The 17,487-nt window shown below is 32.1% G+C and overlaps 1 protein-coding gene across 1 annotated transcript; it reads left to right on the top strand.

The window, feature by feature from the left end:
- The first annotated feature begins 8,752 nt into the window (after positions 1 to 8,752).
- LOC108474554 (growth-regulating factor 1-like) lies at positions 8,753 to 12,098 on the top strand. The gene is made up of 4 exons (XM_053026219.1): positions 8,753 to 9,475; positions 10,127 to 10,336; positions 10,539 to 10,899; positions 11,000 to 12,098. Exons 1-4 carry the CDS (start codon positions 9,088 to 9,090, stop codon positions 11,733 to 11,735), a joined length of 1,695 nt encoding a protein of 564 aa, XP_052882179.1. The 5' UTR covers positions 8,753 to 9,087; the 3' UTR covers positions 11,736 to 12,098.
- Positions 12,099 to 17,487: the final 5,389 nt, after the last annotated feature.

Genomic DNA, 17,487 nt, shown 5'->3' with positions numbered 1-17,487 from the left:
TATAGGATCACCCGTCCAGGCTAGACCCTTTATACCATTAGTTCATTTTCGAGTAATCCATCAAACATCCCCCCTTTTTTTTCAACCGAGACATTTCATCATGACATTAATAATTCATGAGTTGTCATACAATAATTATTACTATTATAATTCATACATGTACATACATCTTTAATGTATTTAAAGATATTTTACATTCGAGTTACATGAACTTACTTGGTAATTGCTTAGGTTTCGTATTTCAGTTATTCCGAAACCTTTCGTTTTCCACGATCGATCTCCGAAATCAGTTCCTCAAGGTTATTGAGCTTGGAAAGTGAAGAAACCCTAGCTATGGTGTCCCTTGGAATTTCGGCAGCAAGAGGGAGAAGAATGGCTGATTTTTGCCTTCATTTCCTCTTTTTATTGATTTTATTACTAAATGACCAAAATGCCCTTCCTTACTAAACTTTCAAAATTTTCCATGCATGTCCATTTTTGTCCAAAAACTTAGAAATTGGGAAAATTACTCTTTAAGACCTTCTTATTAATAATCTAAAGCAATTTCATGCAAATTGCTTCTAAAATCTAGGTTTTGCAATTTATCCAATTTGGTCCTTAATTTCCAATTGGACGCCTTACACTAAGAATTTCTTCATAAAACTTTAACACATGCTTAATTTCATATTCTAAGCCTCATATTAATCATAAAATAAATATTTTGACATCGAATTTGTGGTCTCGAAACCACTGTTCCGACTAGGCCCAATTTTGGGATGTATATATTTCTCTTAATTGTTGTTGTCATTCATTCCAAAGTATCAGTATACATGCAATTCGTTTTGAGTTATGTCATGTTAACGGAGGAATTGATTGGACATATATAATTAGGGCATAAATAATTTGTAATTAAGTTCTGACTCTTCGTCTATTAATTACAAAATTATTTAATCATGGAGTCATTTCACTAATGTACAATGATTGAACTCTCCCTTATTATATATCATTATAAAAGCAACTTTTTAGATGTTTGCCCAATGACCTTGTCATAAGTGTGTTACCCTCATAATTAGGGCTCAAATAATTTGTAATTAAGTTTTGACTCTTCGTCTATTAATTACAATATTATTTAATCATGGAGTCATTTCACTAAAGTACAATGATTGAACTCTCATTTATTATATATCATTATAAAAGCAACTTTTTAGATGTTTGCCCAGTGACCTTGTCATAAGTGTGTTACCCTCATATGATATCTTTTATCTTTTTAGTTAAATTTATTCACCCAATATGATCTAATTTTATATCATGGTAACCATTACATCTTCCTTCATGAAAAAAATTCAATTACTAACAAATAGTGATTAAATAATTTATTTTAGAAAAAGGACCCGTGGTCATGTTACTTTTCCATCTATTATGTAATGTTAATGAAAGGATATCATTTACCCTTTATTAGGTTATGAATTCCATTACTGTAAACGAAACTATGTCAAGAAAAAGTTGCATACACAATCTACCAGCTTTTGGTTCTCTAATTATTTGAACTTAAGCTTTCAATACATCAAAGTATACGAGTCACATGCACATAGTTAGTCAGTTACTCAAGATTAGGGTAAGTTATACTATGAACATCACAAATGAATTAATTCATAAATGGATCTAGGGTTAATTCGACTCGGGTCTTGTCTGATGTAATGTCAATCTAGATAATCACATTTATGTCTCTATTTTTGGGGAGTCAATCGCTTTGATCCCGAGATAAGGTATTTCCCTTTTGGACTTGATAAGTCCTTTAATCAATTTGCTTAATTTCAATTCATCAAACTATGGACCTTTGAGGCTTTCTACTAATACAAGTTGTCTTCTTGCATTATGATCTTTGGGGAGTCAATCACTTCAATCCCAAGACAAGGTATTTCCCTTTTGAACTTGATACACTGCATCATAGTCTTTTAATCGATTTGCTTAATTTCAATTCATCAGACTATGGACCTTTTAGATTTTTTACTAATACAAGTTGTCTTCTTACATTATGATATGACCCCATAATGCAACTTAGTATTAGTTAAACATTAGGTAATCATTGAGTCAATTTTTGCTTACATTTTATTATGCATGCAAAAACCGTTAAGATAAATACAAACGATATTAATGTGAATAATAACATTTTATTTAAATCAATTTATTTGAAAAATTACAAGTACAAATGACGAATAAACTACACTTAAAATACTAAATCCTAACAAATTATTCTTTCTTTCCCACTATAAATACCTCTAGAATGACTTGAACTTATTTTATTAGAGTTCTATTAAACCACCTTTGAGATTTAATAAAATAATAAATAATTTAACCATATTTTAACATAATTATTATTAAATATAATTTAATAAAATAATATATAATTTAATAAAATTCTTAATATAATTATTATTATATGAATTAAAAATCATAATATATAATACTATAAAAATAATATATAATCTACTTTATTAATTTTAAACGCAATACATATTTAATGTGCTAAAATATCATTATTGAAATAAATAATTTAATTATTCTACTAGGTTGAAAAGCTCTTTTAATTACTAGTCATTTTGGTTTTCTTTGAAAATCTCTTTATTGATATTAGCCCAAGCCGTATTTGAAGATACTTGTAAAGCTAAAAAAAAAAAAGCCATGTCTTTAATGTATTTTTAGGAAAAGAAAAAGAAAACGACAGATTTTTATTAATTACTTTTTCTCATAAAAGCTAATTAAAATTTCAATTTTTATGGCCTTCTTATTATTTCTTTTATTTGAATTTGATTTTAGTTTAATTCTATATTTTAATTTCATATTCAAAAGTATGTCAATCATATTCGATAGCCCTATCTAATCATATTCATTTTCAATCATTTTTGTGTTTGAACTCAGTTTGTTCCTTTGTTTGAATAACATTTTTATTTGAACAAGGGAAAGTAAAAAGCATGAAGTATCCCGTACTAGAAGTATATAATAACATTTGTTTGAATAACATTTTTATTTACTATAGCTATAAGACTAGAAGTATATAATAAGCTACCAGACTACAAAGAAGTTGCCCATTTAATGAATCCAAACTACATTACCAGGAAGAAAAATCCCACCAACTCAACCTACTTGCCTATCTATCCTTCCCACCTTTTACTTTGCTACTCGACAGTCTTATTTCAAGGTTCAATCACGAACAAAGGCTGTAAAGATGACAAAAAAGAACGTCAGAGCAACAAAAAACCAAAACAAAAAGGACAAAAACAATCAAATTTACTTCAAATCCACAATTCAATACCCATCCATCCATCCATATACATTATGTGAAATAAGGTAGCAAAGAATACTCACCATACCAATGCTGATTGCTTTGCCATCTTCTACAAGGATCTTGAATATGGTTCCTGATTGATTAACCTATTGAAACAATTATTTTTCATCTACAATTAGCCACATAAGAGATAGTTTGACAATTTCAATAAACTATGGATGCAACAAAACAATTGATTAAGGGTTGTACAACATATTACAGTGATACTGCAACTGCCAAGTGCAGTTACTATGGGCGGTAATCACTCATTGGCCAAATAAACTAAAATGCAGCTATCAGGTTGGTTGTTGAGAATGCTACAAGAGGAAGAACTAATATGGAATCTATTTAATATTAAGTCTCTTTAAGATTAAAGTTTAATCAAGGAAGCATGACTGTTCAATCAAAAAATGGAAAACTAACTGGCCATCTAATTGAAACCTGCAGCACTGTATCTGGATAACCAAAAAGTACCAGTCAAGCTTGCTTAAGTTTCTGTTCAGCATTGACCTTAGGGCCTTACACATTCAAGAATCCTAAAGATCTTAAAAGCAAATCTCTTGAGCCAACTACACGAATCTTTTCCTTTCATTCAGCCTCTGTTAAAGCATACTCTTGTCCCACACTTAAATTTCATTTCTTTTTTTTCCAGATACTAAAAATCATTTTTCAACAAAAAGCATCTAAACCATGCTTATGACCAAATTCATTAAACCATCCTTTCTTCCAGTTTATATATGATTGCATCAACTTTAATTTTTTTTTTAAATTCATTCTCATTCTATCTTTTTTTGGGTATCTTTGCTTATATTCGTTTCAATGTTTCCATTTGGATCACAAGCTATGTGTGCACATTTTCTCTACCTAAACACAAAAGGCACTATTACTATTAATCTAAAGAAAGTATTTAACCAATCTGTTTCTAAAAAAATATTGCTATGTACCGAAAAACAAAAGGTAAAAGAAAGAGAGATCCAAGCATTTAAAACTCTAGAAATTGAATGGACATAAAAAGCCAAAGAAAGGAAAAGGATCTAACCTTGGAGCACCCCTTCGCTGAATGTAGAAGAGAACAAGGAAAATAGAAGTTAATCAGATAAAAAAAGAAAATGTGCCCTTTACTGTATTTGGAGAGATGAAGATGAAGGGCGAATGGATGTTTGACTTGATTTGGGGATAAATGTTGAAGAAGAAATCTAGAGAGAATTTTGGGAAAAAGAGAGGCAGGCTATTTTGGTCTAAAAATGTGAAAATGTTATTACAGTTCTGGCGTTGAATAGCAATTCAGACCTCCAACCCCTGAATGGCTATTACAGTAGCTGAGGGAATAAGGGTGCAATAGCCATTCTGTGGAATCACTTAAATTGTGAAACAAACTACTGCTTTACTGTAGCGCGCGGAATAGTGACGGAATAGAATAGCAATTCCATCCAACCAAACATGCTGTTATAATATCCACCCCACTGAATGTGAACCATCATTACCATCTACTTTTATGTTATATCAATCTTTTTACCAACTTTTGTTATATCTTTTTTCTCTTAGATTCTTCCCCGTCCTTCTTGCGTAATATTTGCCTTCACCATTTTTTTTACTTCTTTCTATTTTCTTTTTCATTTGAATGATTAATTCTTTATTTATCTTCGTAAAACTTTATTTCATTAGAAAAAGAAAGATCTGAATTGTGTTATGCATCCGACACAATAAAAAAAATTGTATCTGAATCAAATTAACTCGAGATAAAAAATTAGTATTTGGTACACTAGTAGTATAAATATTTTTATTCTACAAGTAATTTTAAAATTTGTTGTGTGTTTTTTATAAAATATTTATATTTTATTATTTTATTATATTATTATAGGACACTTGTCAATCTCTTGACTCTATTTGTAGAGTTTAAAACTCTACTCACAAATTACCAAATAATTTCCTTAAAAATTGGTATAAATATACAATAACATATTTGGATATTATTATTTTATATTTTCATAAATTTATGTAATTAAACTACTAAATCTTTTAAACTTATTGAGTGTTTTTCCGCGTGCCCCTTCAAATGGGTTAACTCTGTGTATTTCTATGATACGATCATTGTTCATAGATGTTGCATACTAGGTAGGTTTCCATGCATGATGACACGTATTCTACCTTAGGGTTAACATGTGTATACTTAAAGTAGGTTCGCACCATGTGTAGGCAAACCCATATTGTGCGTCCTCATCTTGTGCTCGCCTATGTACGAACCCATACAGAGTGCAGATCAGGACCCGAAGGACTAGTGGGTCAGTAGGTTGATAATAGTTAGTATCATAACAATTGTTGCACCAAATTGTTGAGTGTTTCTCTGTGTGTCTCTTCAAATGGGTTAACTCTGTATATTCATATAATATGAACATTGTTCATAGATGTGACATTTTAGGTAGGTTTTCATGCATGATGACACGTACCTTACCTTAGTGTTAATACGTGTATACTTAAAGTGGGTTCACACCATGTGAAGTAGTAGTGGAGCTAAAGGGGGCAAGCAGGAGCCCCAGCCTCCTTTAAAATAGAAAATTTTCTATTTAAGCCATTTATAATTTATAAAATTTTAAATTAGTAATGGTAAAAATACACTTTGGCCCCCCAAATAATAAAAATTTAATTTAATTATTTAAAAATTATAAAGATATAGTCTATTAAAATGGTAAAATTGTATTTTTACGATTGTAAAAATATATAATTTAATTCCGGGCTCCCCAGATTTTTTTCTTTGCCTCCATCACTGAAGGCAAACCCATATTACGCATCCTCATTTAGTGCTCGTCCATGTGCAAGCACTATGCATATGCGAACCCATACAAAATACGAGTCAAGACTCGACAGACTAATGAGTTAATGAATTAATAATAGTTAGTATCATTACAAAACTTATTTAAAAATTTCTTTTATAATAAAATATCAAGAAAAAGAAGAGATGGGGGAATTGCACATTTCACAAAAGCTGCTAACAATATCCCGAGCAAATTTTAAACCATGAAACGTTATATATATTCAAAGAAAAAATTATAGGAATTTGGTACGAAAAGTTTAATGTTGAGAAAATTATCGATGATTAGATATTTTTAAGGCCATAAAAACTTATTTTTTTAAAAAAAAAATCATAATTTCGAGTATGTTTTTCAACCAGATCTACTATAATTACATTTGCAACTACATCTACTTATGAAGTATGAATAAAATTGAATGAAGCAGCAAAAGTTTGTCTCAATAATTATTGAAGACAATGAATTTGAAGTTGTCCTAGGAAGAATAAGACTTAGGAAGATGCCTTGATGAATGTTATTTAGTATTGAGTTTATGAAAAGAGTAAATTATTTATTTGATAAGAAAGATTTGTATGAAATTATAATTTTATATTATTTTTATTTCTTTTTAATAAGAGTAAATTATTTATTTATAAGCTTATATTTGAAAACATGCTGTTTTATCAATTTATAATGTTATTGAAATAATACATTTTAATACATTAATTTTATTTTTATCTTATTTTAAATATAATAATTTTTAAAAGAATAACTTATTTATACTTAAATCAACATATAGATATTAATTTTTTAATTCAAATTCAAAAGACAAATTATTTGAATAGATTGATTTAGTATTTGAATATGTTAAATATGTGAAATGATTAAGTAATTTTTTTTGAAATATTTAGAAGATAATAGAAATTTAAATTTAAAAAAAAGAATTCAAATAATTACCATCTAAAAATAGAAAATCTATGGATTGGTGTTTGATTTCAAGCATTTCCATGAGAGAGATTGTTATAAAATTAAAGAGGGCCTTGGAAAGAGTAGATTTTCCTTTTTGGTGTCTGTCACGTGGCAATGCATCCTTGTCACATGACTTCATGGAGCTCACCACTTCTCTTGGTCTTCTTTTAAGCTTAACTTTGAGATAAGAATAAAAATATATTATTAATAAAAAGAAACCGTTAGCTAGCAGACTTTTCAAGGCAAGGCAACAAATTAAGTTTTGTTTTGTTGCAAGACAAGAATATTTAAAAATACTAATAGGTCGGTACATCTCCTTTCATTGTTAATAATATTATTACAATTGAATTAAGATTCAATTGATATAATAATAATATTAAAATAATATAAATAGTGTTTAAATTTAAATTATGAAAATAGTCACATTAAATATAAATAATTAATTAATAGATAATATTATAATAATATCTATACTATTTATTAAATATTTTACTGAGTTTGTGTCACTTCTAATCAAGTCATTAATTCAATTAGAAAATTACATAAATGTCTTTTCATAATCAAAATAGGTTATACTATTTGAAGGCATTTTGTGTTTTCATTTCATTTTAACAAAAACTAATTAAAATATTATTTAAACCTTCGACAATTGAATTAATAAATCTTAAATTTACTATTCAATCAAAGCTTCATTTTAATGTATATATTATATGTATATATATATATTTAACATAATCTCCATTAGTTGTATATATCGATAATATTGTTAATTTAGTTGGTGTCACAAGTCAACTTGATATTAACTCATAATTGTTGACAAAATCATTATAAATAATTGTAGTGCAACTAGTATTATTTATTTGATATATTTATGTGTTTAAATTTTATTTTACTTACAATTTAATCTTTTTTATTTTAACCTTGTACATTTTTCATATATTATTACAATTAATTAATTTCAAACCATACATTTCTTTATTCATTGTATGTTATTTTAGATACACAATTGTTTTAAATATGTGATTTTCGGATAGGATTTCTAATTTTCTTAGAAGAATAGAATTAAAATAATGTCGAACAATAATTATTAAACTTATATTTATAACAAATTACTATAATACTCATAAGAATAAAATATTAAAAATAATATAATTAAATATACAAAGAATAAAAATGCAAATAAATAAAACATATTTAAATAATTGATAAAAGAAACAAAATCGTAATTAAATATTTAGAAGTTTATAGTCAAATATATTATACATAATTAATATGGTATTTAAATGCATAAATTATGTTTTCCCTTTTCTTTTATCAAGATAGATAAAAGGAAAGAATTGTTTAAGTTTGAAATTGATTCCTAATATATAATATATTGAAATATTCAATAAATTAGTAATATTCAACCTAATTTTATATTATTATTTTTGGTAACCCCAAATTTTTATTTCCATTCTACATATAAAACTCAAAACCCAAAAAGATTTCTTAAAAGGTGAACCGAGAAAAGTTAAAAAGTGCTGAAGTTTGCACGTTAAAGACAAATAAATCCTCCATGTATCTGACAAAGAACATTTTGTTTAGAGTAAATTATCCAACTCTCGAAGGAGTTTTCTGTAATTCTAATACTCCCAACAGAAGAAAATTATTATGTGAAAGGGCTTTCTTAACGTGTTAGAGTGATCTATGTTGTATCAACTCAAGTCTTAAATATTGGATAAAACTTTTCGTTACTTAAACAATGGCAGCAGCAGCTCCTATATATTCCTAATCTCTATATACTATATATCCATTTTTGTATGTATATATACAGAGAGTGTGGTATTTAAGACAAGCTCTCACTGTTTCTATTTATTTATTTTTCTCTCTAAACATCAAATCTTTTGAAAAAGACTAGTCTGGTTTGATTCTTGAGACGAAGCTTAAACCATGAAGCTTTTGTTTTTAGTTCTTGCAATAACCCAATGGTTCATTTCTCGAGTCTAGTGCTTTTGTAAGTAGGGGGGTTTGGGGGGGGGGGGTTTCTATATGGATTTTGGGGTGGTGGGTTTGGAGGGTATTGTGGGTTCAGAGACTAGTACTGGTTTTACTTTGGTTGCTTCAGAATCTGAGACAAAGCAGAAGTTGTATGGATCTGCGTTTCTCAAGCAAAAGAGATCTGGCAGTAATGAAGATGACTGGAGGAGTTCAAAGCTGGCCAAATTTGATGATATTTCAGCCTCCAAGGCAGTGCTGTCCCAACACAGAAATACTTTATTTCGATCTAATACCTCTATCTTCTTTGATGGACAACAACAGCAGCAAATGCTGAGCTTTTCTGCTCCCAAATTAGAAGCTCTTTCAATGGGGAGGAGTTCCCAAAATGTCATATTCCCTTACTTTCATCTCACATCACCAGCATGTACTAGAAATACAGGTATATATATATATTGGGGGGGATTGTTAATGATCTATTCAACAACATTTGTGGAAATGAAATACAGCATGCTTGTGAGTTGCAACCAAGGATCAGACATGTTTTGTTTTTGGTTTTCTGATTTGAGTTTCTGGTGAAGGTTCTTTTCATGGAAATCTAAGAGTGGTGTTGTGTTTTAGAGTCTTGTCAATCATCTTCCTGATTTAGGGGTGAAAAATATTTTTGGTAATAATCCAAACAATGAGCAAGGGAAGGAAAGAAGAACATTTGTGCAAGAAGGAAAGAATAATAGTGGAGAGTGAGAGAATCAAATGGTCCATCTTTTGATTGTTTTGGGGTTATTCTTATGTTTCCTTTTTGTTATCTTTACCTTTTCCCCCATCTTCCTTTTATGTAATGTTTGCTTGTTGTTTCAAAGGCCACAAATCCATCACTCAAATGTTGCAGACAAGTTTATGATTTCTGGATTAACTTGCCTTCACCACTTTCTAAACAGTCCCTTTTTCCCTTTTTTCTCTTAAGAGGAAAATCTAAAAACTTTTTCATTTCCACTATGCTGCTTTGATAGCCTTGAAAGTTTTTGGCTTTTCTGTCTTCATATGTTTTCTTTTTGTTCCGTCTTTTTTTGATGGTGCAGTCTTTTTGTTTCAGGCTACAATACTGGAGGATTTAATGGTGCAAATATGAATGGTGGACCATTCACTTCATCTCAATGGATGGAGCTAGAACATCAGGCTTTGATCTATAAATACATGACTGCAAATGTGCCAATACCATCAACTCTTCTCATTCCTATAAGAAAAGCCCTTGATTCTGCTGGTTTCTCTAGCTTTTCTGGTGGACTCCTCAGACCCAATACATGTAAGTTCCTGTCTCTTGGAGAAGTAAGAAAATCAAAACTTTTTCCTTTGTTTTTTAACTGTTCATGTAATTTGTATCCAAACGCAGATTTAACTAAGTACATTTTCTTCTGTTTGTTAGTTGTAGTGCATTTTTTTTTTGTTTGTTAATCTGTTTTGTTCACAAGGGTGTTCCATTTATTTGTTCTTGGGGTGTTTTCCAGCAGTGGGATGGGGAGCTTTCCATCTTGGGTTCTCAAACAACACTGATCCGGAGCCAGGACGGTGTCGTAGAACAGATGGAAAGAAATGGCGGTGCTCAAGAGATGCGGTTGCCGACCAGAAGTATTGTGAGCGGCATATGAACAGGGGCCGCCATCGTTCAAGAAAGCCTGTGGAAGGTCAATCCGGACGTTCCACCGCATCCACCACCACTACTACCACCAAGCTGATGCATTCTGTCTCGTTCTCTTCAGCATCAGTGGTAGGGCCAAACGGTGGAAACGGTGAGTCCAACAGCCTCACCATTGCACAGCAGCAGACTGCTGGTGAATCAAATCTTTCGCACTCTGGTCCACTAAACAGGTGATACGATAATCCTCCCAGCATACTTGTAATTAACATATATCGGTATTTGACGAACTAGCCATTGATGGATTCAAAATCTATTGGTTACTTTCTGCAGGTGGCTTCTGAATAAAGAAAGCATTGGTGAAAGAATGCATGATACTGCTCCTGGGAATGAGTTTGGAGTTGTTTCTTCTGAGTCACTCCTTAACCCTTCCCACAAAAGCTATTCCCTCATTAAGTGCATTAATTTTGGCTGTTCTCAAGATCTTGATAGTCAAGAAACCGAATCACATCGATCAGTTCGCCAGTTCTTTGATGGCTGGCCTAAAACCCAGTCCGACTGCTCTTCCATTTTCTTGCCTGAAGCTGATGTTCAATCAGACCGGACTCAGCTTTCCATTTCAATGCCGATGGCGCTCTCGGATTTCATGTCCTCTACTTCGTCACCCAACAATGAAGATGTAACTCATTCACCTCTGCAATTATCGCGAGAACTTGACCCTATACAGATGGGATTGGGAGTAGGCAGTGTTGGTAATGAAACAAACTGGAGGCAAGCGAATTGGATCCCCATCTCTAGGGAGACTTCCATGGGCGGTCCTCTGGGTGAGGTATTGCACAGCAATAACAGCAGCAGCGCAGAGTGCAAGAACTCATCGGCACTTAACATTATGACAGAGAAGTGTGATCATAGCCCTCGGCTCGGATTGTCTCCTACAGGGGTCTTACAAAAGACCATGTTTGGTTGGCATTCGAATAGCAGTGCTGGAAGCAGTCCAAGAGCAGAGAATAACAAGAATGATCTCCTTGGTTCAACCATAGTTCATTCTTCCTCTTTGCCAGCTTTGTAACCACTTCATCCACCGAGGCAAGTCCTGAAGAAGAAGAGAAGCATGAATTTTATGTACGTTCCGACAAGCATGAAGAATTAGTTATGAAAGCTTAATTATGATGTTAAACCCTAAAATACCTTCTATTTTTTTATCCAGGGTTTGTGCCGCTATTATATCAAATATATCCAAGTAATTGGGCGATGGTAGTTGTTTAAAGTTGAACAAAAAATTTGATTTGGTTTTATTGTTGAGCATGGCCGTTGTTAAGTCACTGCTGTGGACAAAGGTTATAATTTCAATATATAGTGAACATGGGAGTTTGAGTTGAATATATATAGCCATGGTAATAATAATAATCAAATCTTGTTCGGGAGGGTGAAATTTAATTCCACTTAACAATTTTACATGTGTTCTTTTTTATTAAATATTTTACTGGCAATCGAAGTAATTTCCTTTTATTTATATACTTCCAAGTTTTTGATATATTTGAGAATTTTTACACTCTCCATACATCGGAGTTCGTCCTTATTGGAGTTTGTTTTGTAAAATGCCACATAAGTGTTTTAGCTTAAATGTTAGAAAAATATTTATAAAATAATAAAAGTTATTTAAATTTTTAATTGAAAATTGCAATTAATACTCAATTGAATCTTTAGAATATCGTTTTTGGTCCAAATCCTATCGAGTCGTTTATTGCTGAGGCAGAAAATGCTAAATTGAATAGTTTAATTGATATTTTTAATTATTTTATGAGGATTAAATGATTTTTATTATAAAATTTTAAAAAGAAATTTTAAAAGTATTTTTAAAAGTACTTAAATATATATATATATATATATATATATATTTGTTATTTTGAAGGATTGGAGACTTCGTTTTCGGTAATAAAAAATGAAGAACTTAAAAGTGTGATGGTGACCAGGTTAGTATCAGGTTTCAAGTGAGGGTTTTGAGTGACAATGAATTTAGTGTTTGATTATTTTGGTTGCAGAGAGGTAATGTAAAGGATGCTGATAAGAATGAACTAAAAAGACAATATAAGGAATTGTCATAAAATAAAAAGCTTTACTAATTTTTATCAAAAGTATGTAAAATTTATTATATTGTAATAATTTAAAAAATGATAGAATTAATTATATAAATATTTTAAAATTATTAAATATTATAAAATTTAAAACAAGACTTTATAAAATTTTATCATTTTAATAATTTGATATAATTTTTATAACTTCTTTTGGTGATAAACAAAGAGAAAGTTACATCAAATTAAATTGAGCGAAAACATCGCTAGCTTTCTCTTATTAAAGGAACCCCAAAACTTCATTAGGTGTGACATCAATAACATGTAGGCTTGACCTCAATGCTAAACTCAATTTAGCTAAATAGTCAGCAACTAGATTACATTCGCTGGGAACATATCTTATCCGCCATTGACATTTAGCTCTTATAATCCATTGGACTCTCCTAAACATTGTGATTCCTAAGTCCGCCATCGCATTGTCTTGTAAAACTCTGACAACCTCCAGATTATCTATTTGAGTTATGGCCCTTCTGATACCTTACTAAGTAGAACAAGAAAACCATTTAAAATGCCACATAATTCAGCCTCAAAAACTGTACATCTTCCCAAGTAATGATAAAACCTCAAGATTCAATTCCCATACTGATCACGCAACACACCACCAGTCAAAACATTCCCATAATCTCTTGCCATTGCACCATCAATGAATAAATGCATCCACGTTCCTTCTAAGGTTGCATGAGAACCAGAAAAATGGCTAGTGCATTGATCCCCATAAAGGCTTAACTCATATTGCTGTGCCCAACTAAAAGAAACCTTGACAATCTCATAAGCCATCCAAGTTATGCCTTGGAATATAAACAAATTCCTATTCTTCCAAATTCACCAAGAAATAAGACCAAAAAGGTAAGACCAAATAACCCCTCTACCAAATAACCTCACGTGACACCCAAGATTAGAAGTGAACCTGTCATGTAATGTAACACCCTCAACTCGATCGATTTTTCTAATCCAAATATCGTGCATTATTGTAACGCCCTGATTTATTAATTTTTTATGAATCCTGTAATAATTAGGTCTCTGTATCAGTGGCTAAGTGCTTTAATTCTATGTTTGAGGTATTGGGTTTGAGTCTCAATTCAATCGTTTTGTTTCTAGGCCTCTCGAATTTAAAATAAAATTTGTTTGTTACCAAAATTTTGGAGTTAGATTTTTAAATGAGTTTGTTTAATTTTAGATTAATTAATTAATAAATAAAAGATAATCATGTATTTAATATATAAGGTTTTATCTTTTGGGTTTTGTTTTGAAAATAAATAAAAGAAAGTGGTTAATATGTGTGTTTTTATCCTTTCTTTCTTTTAAAATAAATCTCATTTTATTTTTGTTTTATTTATTTTATTAGAAAAAAACCTCACGTTTTGCACCTCTGTTGTTTCCCCTAATTCATGTCGCAATTCCAATTTCAAAATTTGGCACTTTGCTTTTAATTTTTTTTCTTATTTCTTTTCTTCTTCGTTCTTTTATCTTTCCTTTCTTGTTTCGTTGGGCTAGTGCTAGTGTTTGAAGCAATAGTTTGTGATTCCTTGACGGCTAATCCAAGGGTAAGGTATTTAATTTCAATATTTTATGCACTATTTGTAGTTGTGTTGGACGATGGTTGCGTTAATTGTTTTAGTGATGTTGTATTTTTTATGCGATTTAGGAGTAGTACAAGAGGCAGTGGGTGACCCTCCAACGATTTAGAATTTGTGTAATAGCTGTTTGTACTCCGGTAAGGGTGTAGTTGTGTTATGAAGGGTTGTTTTATTTGATTGGGTTCGATTTTTAGTCACGATTTCGCAATTCATTACTGAAATTGGTTGTGTTAATTGTTAATTAGGTTCTGGGGTTATTTGTATTTCAATCGGCATAACAAATATAATAGGTGTGTAACGAGAAACCCAAAAAATAGCGAGTGGCGAAAACCAAAATTGGGGCTTGCCTACGCCACACGGACGTGTGGTAGGTTGTGTGTGAGGCTGTGTGTGACACACAGGCAAGGCCATTTTGGGCCGTGTGGGCCGAAATTTTAGAATTTTTCCCTAAGGTTGTACATGTCATCCCAATCAACTATGGGCCTTCTGTGGGTTCGATATGTGTTATATAAGCCTTAAAGCATGAAATCTGTTATTCTATTAGTATGAATTCGGCGTAAATAAAGCCAAAATGCATGTAATGTGATGCTATATGTTTGATCTGTTATGTATAAGCATGTCCAATATCTGTTATTAGCATGCATGATATATATATTATGGTATCTGTTAATCTATTATATTTGGTATTCTGTTTGTATCTAGTTATGGGGTGAGTTATGTATTATGTGAAGGAAGTATTTTATGTGAGGCGTTAACTTGCCATTATACTGGCAGCACTACTGCGATTTGTCTAAAAAGTGTCGTAAGGACACTAAGTGGTGTGTAGGGTTGGGTAGGTGTTTTATACCCCACATGGTGTGTTAAGATGGTCGGAGATGGTGTGTAGCGAATAGGGGTAGAATTGTAATTTGCATATGGCTCTAATTCTGCATGAGACATTCGTCAGTAACTATTTTCTTATGTATTCAATTTGTGATTCTGTTTCTATTAGTAACACATGGAGTTATAAAACTCACTCTTTGTTTGTTTGTCACATTCGGGTAACCCTCAGACTTAGGCGGGTCAGAGCGGTGGGAGCTTGAATATGTCCGCAATTCCATAAAACTTTATTTACATAAATTTGGCTTATTTAAAATTCAATTTTGAGAGTTTTATAATTTTTGGACTCTTTGGATATTTGGGTTTATTTCTAGATTTGAACTTTTAATTTGGGTCTTGGCATGACATTTCATAAAACAAATTTTTTTTGGAAAATGGCTATTTCTACGATTACCTGTTTTTAAGAAAACAAGCTCTATTTTTTTAAATGTAACGTTTTAAGAACATCAGCTACAAATTATTTGATTTATTTAAAAAATGTAGACAATTAACAGTTTTAACTATTTAGTATGACAAACATTTTCATAAACGGGTTTTAATTAGCAAATATACGCAAAGTCTTTTAATAAGCGAGAGTCAGATTTATAACTACTTTACGTAACATTTTCAGATTCAGCCATAACGTCTAGGCCGAGTTTGAGTTGTTACATTTAGTGGTATCAGAGCCAGGTTACGAAATTTGGGCTGTGAAAAATTTTGGGTTCAAAATTGTATTTGTAAAAACTAATTTTCTAAAAGAAGTTTACTTATAAATGAATCAGAAAAGTAAGTATATAGAATACTGAGTCTTTGGTGCCAATCCTGTAAGTACTTCTAACTTAGAAATACTTTAGTTAGAAAATTCTGAAATGATTAAAACTGCACCGAGTTAGTTAGAGACTAAATTTTTTGAAATATCTAAAAACTTCTTTTGATAATAATTTGAAGCATAACATACTTGCTAATAAATACTGAAATTGATACATAAAACTTTGTAATGTAGATAAAACTGTGAATATGATGAGTGCTTATGGAACGAATAGCTATGGTACTCGTGGGTGCAGTGGGCGCAGTAGAGGGATTTGAGCTGAGTCATCCTTAATGGGTAGTATGCTTAATCTGGATATGAGTGAGACACTGACTACACCTACTATTGAGACCGAGTCTCAAAGTCGCTCGATTGGGGACGACGCATTGTTCCAAGCCATGCTTAGAGTGTTGGAGAAGGTCGCCAGACTTCATTCTGATTCTGGGAGGTGTGGGTTAGCAACTGAACGACTCCGGTCTAATGGTGCTGAGTAATTTAGGGGCGTCACTAGAGTCGCCTCGACTGTGGCTGAATATTGGTTGGAGGCCACCGGGAGAATCATGAATGATATCGATTGCACCCTTGAGCAAAAATTAAAGGGTGTAGTATCTCTACTTCGCGATGAGGTGTATCAGTAGTGGATAATGGTTGAGAAGGGTACTCAGCTGGATCATATTACTTGGGATTATTTTAAGACCGCCTTCCAAAGTAAATATGTGGGGACAAGTTACGTGGATGCTCGTAGACGCGAGTTTATGAACCTCACTCAGGGTGATAGGACTGTGGCCTAGTATCATGCCAAATTTCTGATATTGAGTCGTTGCGCTCGTGGGATGGTGGCGACTGGGTATGAGAAATGTTTCCGCTTTAAGGATTTAAGGGATATTCTGAGAGTTTTGATAGCTCCTCAGAGGGAGTGAGAATTCGCCGTCTTAGTGGACAAGGCGAAGATTGCTAGGGAGGTTAAGCACGTTAAACGCGAGAATAGGGACTGAGAGAGGGGTAAGAATAAGAGGGATTTAGAGCCCTCTAGTTCTATTTAGAGGCCTAAGAAATAGGCCAGGTCTGATGGGCCTTCGAGAGTTGGGGTTACAGTTACCTTTACTATGGTTCAACTATGTGGGGACTATGGTAGACGTCATCTGAGCGAGTGTTAGAGGACGTTAGGGGTGTGTTTGTGATATGGGTCAATGAAACACCGTATCAGAGATTTCCCACAGTGTTCTAATCAGATACAAGCACCAGCTCTGGGATTTGTTCAGCCTCAGCGAGTAGTTCAGCAGCTGCCTAGAAGTCGTGGTCGGCCAAGGGTGGTAATGGTATGGGCAGAGGGCAGAGAGCACCGGGCAGAAATGCTAATCAGGCTGAGGCGAGACAACCTGCGTTGGTTTATGCTGCTAGACGTCGTGAGGACAGAGATGCCACTGATGTGATTATGGATACGTT

Source organism: Gossypium arboreum, chromosome 3 (genome assembly GCF_025698485.1).
Source record: "Gossypium arboreum isolate Shixiya-1 chromosome 3, ASM2569848v2, whole genome shotgun sequence".
NCBI classification, from domain to species: domain Eukaryota; kingdom Viridiplantae; phylum Streptophyta; class Magnoliopsida; order Malvales; family Malvaceae; genus Gossypium; species Gossypium arboreum.
Note: the sequence above shows the minus strand (reverse complement) of the source record. Positions and strands in the feature narration are given on the sequence as shown.